General features: G+C 38.4%; 1 protein-coding gene across 3 annotated transcripts in view; it reads left to right on the forward strand.

Moving 5' to 3' along the window:
• Window positions 1-9,571, forward strand: part of TUBGCP3 (tubulin gamma complex component 3) — a 46,272-nt gene extending 36,701 nt beyond the window's left edge. For 2 of the 3 annotated variants that reach the window (XM_010728538.4, XM_085215350.1), the window contains exons 15-22: window positions 25-160; window positions 958-1,026; window positions 2,201-2,336; window positions 4,806-4,894; window positions 5,031-5,162; window positions 5,539-5,679; window positions 6,329-6,445; window positions 8,402-9,571. In XM_010728538.4, the coding sequence (XP_010726840.1) occupies window positions 25-160; window positions 958-1,026; window positions 2,201-2,336; window positions 4,806-4,894; window positions 5,031-5,162; window positions 5,539-5,679; window positions 6,329-6,445; window positions 8,402-8,560 (979 nt within the window). In that variant the 3' untranslated portion in view covers window positions 8,561-9,571. Of the gene's footprint in view, window positions 1-24; window positions 161-957; window positions 1,027-2,200; window positions 2,337-4,805; window positions 4,895-5,030; window positions 5,163-5,242; window positions 5,513-5,538; window positions 5,680-6,328; window positions 6,446-8,401 lie in introns of those variants that run through there. The other variant, XM_085215358.1, reaches the window with a different exon arrangement.
• Window positions 9,572-10,066: the final 495 nt, after the last annotated feature.

Consider the following 10,066-nt stretch of genomic DNA (forward strand, 5'->3'; position numbering starts at 1 on the left):
ACTTTTTTATTTCTTAACTTTCAGACCCGAGCTTGCACGACCAGCCACAACCTTGTACCAGCATAACCTCACAGGAATTCTTGAAACAGCAGTGAGGGCAACTAATGCACAGTTTGATAATCCTGAGATTCTCAAACGATTGGATGTTCGACTTCTGGAGGTTTGTTGCATTATGGTGACTCTGACCTGAAACATAAGTGAATAAAAATACATATAGTGTTTGTGTACGCAGACATCTGTATGAAACAAAATTTTGATACATACATATACTAAATATTATTTTGTCCTCCCCTTTTTCCATTGAAGTCCACTTTGAAATATGCAAACCTTACTTAAGCCTTCTCTTCCCACTGTTGTCTATTTATATCTTGAATTGTGTTTGCACAGCCATTTCATTGACAAAACAAGGTCAAGTATTTGGGTCAAGTAATAGATGCAGATGGCCCTGATTTGGGGTTCTGCAAGCAACTCTAGCTGATACAGCTCTTAAAAGAATCTTGGGGTGTTTTCTTTTTTCTCTCACCAGTAGTCATGAAGAGTAGAGAAATGCAAGTGCATTTTGTGAAGGATACCTCTACTAAGAAACTTGAGTTGATGAGGAGGTTCCAGCCCCAGAGGTGGGAACTGTCTGAACTCAGGCAACTGAAGTAAGCCTGTTCTTTAAGCAAAGTTCTGCCTGAGAAGTTCCCCTTCATTTATTTTATTTTTTTCAGTGGAAAAACACTGGCAGCATGATCATCAGCAATTGGTTGAGGTGAATCCTGCCATTGTGTAAAACATAGGTTAATTTTGGCTTAATCTACTACTCTTGACAATGAACTCCTGTGTCACGTATTGTTGTGGTTGCTTGCTTTTTCATATCAGCTTTTCATATTTCATCATAAGACAAGAAGAAGGAGCTCTTCTGCACTAGCATACTCTGATTAGCACTAAAGTTTACACGTCTTTTCAATACAGGTATCTCCTGGGGACACCGGATGGGATGTCTTCAGTTTGGACTATCATGTTGACGGACCAATAGCAACGGTAATGTCATGTACTACTGGTTGTGAACATGTCTCAGATGCTGAGCTAGATTGCTAAACATTTTGTTATTCAAATAACCTTCTTACTCTGGAGTGTATGATCAGAGAGACTCCTGGTTTTTTTTCGGCATCAAGGATGTATCCAACAGCTGAGCCAAAACCTCAGTTCTTATAAATTAACAGTGAGTGCTGAAAAATTACGTTCAAAACATTAATTACTGAAAATCAGGAGTTCATTTGTTCTAGAAGAGATTTTGGCAGATACTTAATAAATGGAGTGCTGCTCCTCATAGACCATTATTACCAGACTGTAGCAGCTACTCTGGGATAATTTGCAAGAAACTGGAGAGTGTATTTGTGGAGAACTTACTTGTACTAACTTAAATTTGATAGGTAGTGTTCACAAGAACTATTGAGGAAATAATTGTGTTGATAGAATCAATAACAGTATTAATGAGAATGCATTTAGTCTCTGTAAAAATGTTGTAACACCAAAACGTGAAGGAATTGTTTCATACGTATGTAGTTTGAAGAGCAAAGTGTTTAAAGTTTTTCATCTTCACCCTTTCTTACCCTTCTATGCACATGAGATTGGAAGTGAGAAAAACCTCTCAAGAGTCAATTGCAGGTTCAAGCTTTTTCAGCTGCCAGTCTGGTAGAACAACAAATACATTTGTACAATGAATTGGAACTGGCAAAAGCATTAGGGCAGTTCTGAGAATTATTTACATTTATTTCAATGTACTTAAATAGAAGACTCTTTTATGCAGAACAAATAAACTTTAATGCATTTTTATTCCATTTTTCTTCAGTCTTCTTAAGAATGCAGCGTGGAAATACTGATAATGCAGGAATTTTTTTTGTGTTAAACTAGAAAAGAATTAAAAGTGACAGTGCTGTAAGAAGACACACTTGAAGTGTACTGTGGACCATACTCCAGAGTGCTCAACCATGGAGTGCTGCAGCTCTGCCGTTAGCAGTGCTTGGTGCTTACTTGAATGCTGGAGAGCTCAGCTCAGTTCTTGAGGGAGCATTTTTCCAAGAGCTTTTTTTGTTCTGCTGATATTTTACAATAAACTGCATGGGTCAGAATAGATGAACTGGGAAGATGTTATTGGTCCTTCAGAACATGTGAGATCTATTAAATCTGTACTGATACTTTGTTTGTTTTGTAGGTGTTTACACGTGAGTGCATGAGCCACTATTTAAGAGTATTTAATTTCCTTTGGAGAGCGAAGCGAATGGAGTACATTCTTACTGATATATGGAAAGGACACATGTGCAATGCAAAGCTTTTGAAAAGTATGCCAGGTGAGAGGTCTGAATGGATGACATACTCATAAACTGGGCTTAGATTACTGTAACTGATTTTTAAATGGCCAAAAAAAATCAGTTCTGACAAATGAAGTTTGTATTTTGTTGCTGGTTTTGATTGACTGTTAAATGATAGATGGTGAAGATGAAATAGCTTTATTGTGTATGGAAGTTTCCTGCTTGTTTAACCTAGTCCTTGATTATGAGTTTTTGTAGCAATGAGAAAAAGAAACATCCCATGTCTCTGGAAAGAGACCATTACTCTTTCATCTCCTTTTATTCATCTTCCTTGATGACTTTCCATCTGTACCCTCTACTGCCCTTTGTCTTGTGCTGGGAGTATTAAGTCTTCCACATACACACTTTCAAATTTACTAGTTTTACCATTATTTGTTCTTTTTCTTTTGTTTAGCTAAGAACAGAAGACGCTAGGATAAGAGAAGCAGGTGTTTGAGCAGCAACAGGAAAGCTGTTAAGTGTAGTGGCTCTTTATGCTTGGGAACTTTTGATTGTGTTTTTCTGTAGAGAATATAGAATTGTTTGAGCATCTGCACTGGCTCAAGGTTGACTTCTGACCTAACTACATTTTCTCTGTTTAAAAAAAAAAACAAAAAGCTATTGGGGGTTACAGTTCTTTGTGGCATAGTAGTGTTTACAGAAATACTTTTATTTTTATAATTGGGAACTGTTTGGTGGATGGAAGCAGGTACTTTGGCCTTGGGAGCTTTTGTAAAGATCAGCTTGCAGGGCTGATCTCTGGACTATACGGAATGACTAAGTTTCCTTTCTGTGAGTAAACCTTAGATTTACTTTACTGTTGTTCCTTTATACCAAAGAAGTCCTTGTTTGACTCGAAGCCAGTAGTGTATTGTGTTCTCTCCTTATGTTCCCTTTGAGAATAGGGTGTGGTTTTATTCTCATCACTTGAAGGTCTTCAGGCTGAAACCATCTCCTACAGCTACAGTATTTTTTATTCTCAGAAGACATACTTGGGAGGGCTTTCTTATGCTTTTTTATGGAGCATTCTTCTGTAGATTAAATCGTAGCTGGTTGTCACCTTTAGATCTGGCTACTTTTTAGGTAATGCTTTGCATTTAAAATGCTACCCAAGATGTTACAGCTATTGCTGATGGAGCTCAGTGTTGCATTTGAGTGTAATGCTCTGACAGAGGAGCGTGTGTTTTACAAATATCTGCCTTCTGCCTGAAGGGACTGGAGTCTTTCTCATTCTCTGACATGTCTAAGCTGGAAGCTGTGGGTAGATTTTTCTTCCAATATGTACAATACGTGGAGAGACTGCCACAGCACTGATTTGCAAAGATGAAGCAGAACTTGCTTTATTTTCTTTCTCTTCCTCCAGAATGGTACCTTACCCTTCTAGACACAGAGCAGCAACTGGAAGACAGTAATTGATAGAAGTGCCTGTAGGGGGGGGTCTTTGTTTTTCAATCACCATATGGTAACATGGACTTTCTAGGATAGCTTTGCTCAGCATTCCCTAACAGCCAGGGTTTTTAATGCTTTAAAAGACCACTATTAAACTGTAGTGCCAGTCTTACTCTTTTCTTATCAGGAAATTGGATAAAAAATATAGATGTATCCAACTCACATAGGTATGTTGGGCAGTTCCTGTTGTTTAACCAGTCCTGGAATTTTTTTTTTTTTTTTTAATTGACACTATTTAAAAAAGATGCAACATATGTATGAAAGAGTCTTCCTGCAAAGGCATAGAAAATGAACAGAATACCTTGTTGTGCTGTCAAGGAGATCATTAGATGGGTCTGTAACATTGTAGATAGGAAAATGCAGAATTCATTTTGTGTAGGAGTCTCATAGCTTTGCCAGCATTTTAGAAGTGATTTCCTCTGTTTGGATATCTGCTTGATTCCAGAAGGAAGAATCCTCCATTCCAGAGGGTTTTTGCAGTTGATGATAATCTTGATGATACCCTTTTCCATCTTAGACAGATGCTCTGTCTTACAGGTGAACAGGCCTGGACCACCAGAGCCACAGATTCCCTACTCCTGTTGCAGCCACCCTCTCTTCTCAGTGTGATAGTACAAAGTATGCCACCAGTAGTATGAAGACTAGTGGCGAGAGGCACAAGAGGTCCCAGATGAACTGCAGATCTGTGGCCATAGATTTTTCAGCCAAAAGAAAGCATGGAACATGCTGTATTTTCGCCTCTTGGGACTAAAAGGGTCTCAGTTGTGATACCCTGCAAATTTCCAGTGCTGTCTGAGCATGCAGTTGGTGTCTTTGGCTAACATTTTTGAAGAGTTAATTGTGCAATATTCTTTGTTCAGCTGTTTTTTCCAGTGTTGCTACTGCCATCCAAGAGTAGTAAGACTAATGCCTGTTTTATGAGGTATTCAATTTGGTAGAAAAAAGATTACCGAGCTGGTTTGATGGCTGTGCTTGTCCTTATGGTCTTTAACATGCCATCTCTTTGAATTTTTTTTACAGAGCTTTCTGGGGTGCTGCATCAGTGTCACGTTCTGGCATCAGAAATGGTCCATTTCATTCATCAAATGCAGTATTACATTACATTTGAGGTATACTCTATCCATCCAATATGTTGCTTAAAAATGAAGTACTTTTAATATTCTGTATGTGTTGTGTGTCTTAAGTTTCAAAGAGCTTGTCATCTAGCAAATCCAAACAGCCCAATCCTGAATCATTGTACTCCAGGTGCTTGAATGCTCGTGGGATGAACTCTGGAACAAGGTCCAACAAGCGCAGGACTTGGATCACATCATTGCAGCTCATGAAGTTTTTCTGGACACAATCATAGCTCGGTGCTTGCTGGATAGTGATTCCAGGGTAAGTCTTCTCCTTTGCATTAAATTGTAGCTTTGTGAGCTTGCCTTATGAATTTCGAACCTTCTTCTCTTACGTTCCAGGACTAAGGAGAAAAGTCAGTTTTCTCCCTCTCAAATAAGACCTTGTTGTAAGAGGCTGCTCCTTGCACGCACTGATAGATGCTGAAAAAACTTGCTGCAAGGTGGACCAATTGCTTATAGTCCTGAGAAGCAAAGTTGTTATGCAACAATTGACTGGGAACTTTGCAAAGCAAAGCAAACTTTTCTTCAGCTGAACATGGGAAGATTTAATTTACTTACCTTCTCAAGAGTGGTAGCAAATTAAATGCTTTTACTGTAATAATTTTTCATTGTTTTGTTACTTACCTTTCTCACAGGTACTTCTCAACCAACTTCGAGCTGTTTTTGATCAGATCATTGAGCTCCAGAATGCCCAAGATGCAATGTACAGAGCTGCTCTGGAAGAGTTGCAACTAAGATTGCAATTTGAAGAGAGGAAGAAGCAACGTGAGCTTGAGGTACAGTAAGAACATGACTAAAATATGAAAACTAGTTGAATAATATCTAATTAATATCTCATATGGAGAGTTTTTATTTCAGTTACAGCTACAAAAGAAATGAAAAATACTTTGAGATGCATGTGAAAGTCAGCAATAGTAGCGAGTTTAAACAAAAACCTCCAAATGACATTTTTCATTTGTGTCTTACTCAAAAACTCTTAAGTGGATGGAGTTTGCACTGGTCTTGGGAGGACAAGACATTTAGGGATGTTTTAGGTGAAGGGAATGGTAGAGCCTTGAATATTCTGAATCTTCTTGCAAAGAATGCCATAGCTCTTTGCTTGCCTGCATACTGGCACGCAGGATGTGCAGTGCTGGTACAAGACTCCAACTGCTTTGCTGATTTCAGACTTCCTTGGTTGTAAAAGTTTTTCTGTGAAGAATGTGAGAACAGCTTCACATTGTAAAAAATCATGTAATAACACATCTTCAATGTTTTTATGTGCTGGACAACCACGGAGAGGACTGATAATTTCAGCATTAGAAGGTCCGTGTTTGGCTTTCTTTGACTGCATTTGACCATGTGAACATGGTAGCAGAAGATGGACACAGCTAGCAACTTCTGTCAGGTGACAATTGAATTCTTACTCATTTTATCTCTGTGTAGGGCAAATGGGGTGTAACTGCATCAGAAGAAGAAGAAGAGAAGAAAAGGATAAAAGAATTTCAAGACTCAATACCCAAAATGTGCTCACAGCTGCGAATACTCACTCACTTTTACCAGGTACCCTTTAGATATGTATATATATATATATTTTTAATATGGATCATTAATTACAATATGTAGAAATCAATTTCACATACAGGTAACTTCTGTTTGTGGATCTAGGTCTTTATTTCTTTGTTGTACTTAGATGCCTGCGTTCAACATTCCTTAATAGCCAGCACAGATGTGATGTGAATTATTCTGGCGTTGTCTTGCTATGTTATATCTCCTACTAGAGCTCTCATTTCCTAGGAAAATGAGCTGATACATTTTGGGGAGAGTGTTCAAAAAGCAATGAAAAAGAGAGCACAGCACTGTGTGCCACAGCAGCCTTTGAGAGTCAGAGCCCAGGTCAACTGATACCCAGAATCCTACCCCAAACTCCACTCTTGCCTTTCATGTGTGAGAAATTCTTGATGTAGCATAGTCTGCTTTTAACTTTTCTTGTTTATCAACTTTGGCATACCTGAAGATAAGATTTATAATGATATTGATGCCAAGTTTGAATTAAAGCTGCAGGATTTGCTTTCTTCCTGCTTGTTAATACTTTTTCTCTATTACTTAACATCTGTAAACATGCATTTCCGTGTAATAAACATGTAAGGATGCATTGTTTCCCTATGTAAATAAATGAGGTTAACGTGTTCTTAGTTGTTACCCAAAGTCTAATTTTTCTCTTGTAAGAGTAAACTAGGTTCTTTGCAGCAGTTGTAGTCATGACTTAGCACCTCCACAAGCATGTGCAAAGCATTTCTCAGCCCTTCTATCTGATTGTTTCCATTAAGTCTATTTATGTATTGCCTATAGCTTTGCCAGGCAAAATATAGCTGTCCTGGATGAAGTGCTGCTAAGTGTTGATTTCACATGCAAATTTTAAGGAAAGCAGAATACTGTGCTCAGTTTAGCAAATATTGGTGTCTTTTTTTTTTTAAGGCTGTAGAGATCCTGGACTTTGATAGGAGGACTTCAAATCTGGCAGGATTTTGCCTCCTGCATCCAAATATTGTACTTCTCCCTTCCAGAGAAAAATGGAGTCAGATAACTTAAGGGCTGTAAGCTGTGAATAGATTGTAGTTTGTGTGCTTTGCAGGTCTGCTACAAGTTGGCAGCATAGTTCTTTGTCAACTTGGTCTGTATTCCTGTCAACGCTACTACAGATTTCTGGTGCAAGGACCTCTCTGGCCATCCATGAGGCTATCATCTTTGGAAGTATTTAGGAAGTAAATGAGACGTGCCTGCTCGTAGGCATGTCCACGTTAATATTTAATGGAGAAATGGGAATGAGGAATGAGCTCTCGATGGGAGTTTTCCCATCCTCCCAAAGCTATGTGTTTTCCTGTACGCTGTGGAGCTCCTGCAGTCCCTTGGCCAGAAATGTGCCTCCAGCCTCCTAATTGCAAGTCCCACGTCAAAACTGCTTCTGATACACAGTCTAGCCACTGAGTCTGCAGCCCCAGCTGCCCTACTTTGCAGATCTTTTGCTGTTCCAAATATCATATATGTATGTTTGAAATAAGCAGTGGTTTATAGCTGTTCTAGTCTGTATTGTACATAGAACATAAAAACAAACATTAAGGTCACCTTGTCCTGAATTACCATAAGTGTGGCGGGGCTGCCCTGGGAGAGCAAGCACACATAGGAATGCTCTTCTGCAGCCTCTGAAGCCTGACAGACGGAGAGTCCTAGCTGGGCAAGGGGATGGTCTGTTTGAAAGACTGAGCTTTATGCACTGAAAATTTTGAAGTGTTTAAGGCAGAAATTTGAAGGTAAAACCAAGCTGCGGGCTTTTTGTAGAAATAATAAGTCCCGTATATAACTCATTTGCTAACATTTGAATATAAATTCTTGTGCTTGTCCTTTCCTGGATTCCCTCTTCCTTGTTTTCAGGCTTAGACACCACCTGAAATACCTGTGTGAAGCATACTACTGTTGTCTTCTTAGCTGTCTCTTCTTTATTTCTTTTTTCTCATTTAGGGAATCGTCCAGCAGTTCTTGGTCTTGCTGACAACCAGTTCTGATGAAAGCCTTCGATTTCTTAGCTTTAGACTGGACTTCAATGAGCATTATAAAGCAAGAGAACCAAGGCTTCGTGTGTCTTTGGGCACTAGAGGCAGACGAAGCTCACATATGTGAAACAGCTGCTAAGGACTGCACCTCGGTATCCGAAGGATGTTGAACCTCTTGTTGGACAAGGCAGTCAGTGTTGACATAATAAAACCAAATTGTGTGTAGTAGGTGTCCACCATTTCTGCAGACAACATGTTTTCAGTCATGTGATTGTGTGACACTATATAACAGGAAGCAAAAAAGTAGGTTTGTGGATTTTGGTTCTTTTTTTTTTTTTTTTTTTTACACTAATGTTTATAGAATTATCAGAGTAAATGGGCTTCTTGAACCTGTTAGAATCATCCTTAAGTCATCCTTTCAAACAAATGCCATTTTTATTTGAAGCTTTGTAAGCTCTCTCCACTGTAACTTATATTTGTGTCGAAAAAAATCACATCTTTTGTTTCAGAAAGCACCGTTTCCTTTTTTAACAAGAAAATAAAAAGGTTATTTTTTCTATATGTACTTGTTCTATTTGAAAAGAGCTTTTGTTAAAGCCAATGGATCAGGACACAGACCTCTTGTCCTCATTATGAACCTATCCAGCATTTCATTATGCTGATTTTCAGTTTTGTGATGTGTTTGACTGTGTAAGAAACTTTGTATCTGGAGACATAAACTTCTATTTAATTTTTTCTTTGTTTTCAAAGTTTACAATTTGAAATAAAGAAAAATAATTGGCAAATTCTATAGTTACTGTACAGGAGAAAACTATAGAAACAGAGCCAGGAATAAATCTATTGCACATAAGATCTAAGAACTGAAGTTACTCAGTACTGTAAAAGTGAAAGTTTCAATTAAGATTAAAGTGAATGAAATAATTGATGTTCAAAATCTGATGTGTAGAAGCAATCTAAATTGGATAATGTTGATTTCATTCTCTTCCCTTGCCTATTTTTTCATTGTAAATATTTATATATTGCTGTCCAGATGTGGGGAGAGGAGGGATTCTTCTTTTGCAAAGTTGTCACTATATCAGGTCATTTATTATGTTCCACAGGTACAAGCTTAGAAAAATAAAAACAACTATCTTTCAAACATTGGCTTTGTTTTTTGTAATTGGAAAGTTATGATTCTTTGACAGGGTAAGAAAGGAGGAGCTTACAGCTGGGAATGTATTGGCCTACAGATCTCTGCCCACTACAGCCTTTTGGTGTGGTATTATCCATTCTTACAGTTGTATATAGTTCATCAATTACCAGCTTCCCTCTGATGAAACAACTCTCTGGCTTTTTTGCCTTTTGCCCTTATTCTGTCTAAACCCCTGGGAAGCAGAAGCAGTGGCCATGCCGTTCAGGCAAAGCTGATGTGATCATGAGCGACAGGAACTCTTGTGGGAATGATGCATAAAAGTTGCAGGCCTGGATAGCTGGCTTGACTTCCAGGATTCTGCTGCAGTGCTCCCAAAAATGTTTTGGGGTTCTTGCTTTTATTAAATAAAACATGTAAGCCTTTTAGCCCTGTGTTAAAGATCCTGCCAATGCACCTCAACTCACTAGAGTATTTGCGGGCAGGATTTCAGCCATAAGAAAG

Source organism: Meleagris gallopavo, chromosome 1, assembly GCF_905368555.1.
Source record: "Meleagris gallopavo chromosome 1, MGAL_WU_HG_1.1, whole genome shotgun sequence".
In the NCBI taxonomy this organism is placed as follows: Eukaryota; Metazoa; Chordata; class Aves; order Galliformes; family Phasianidae; genus Meleagris; species Meleagris gallopavo.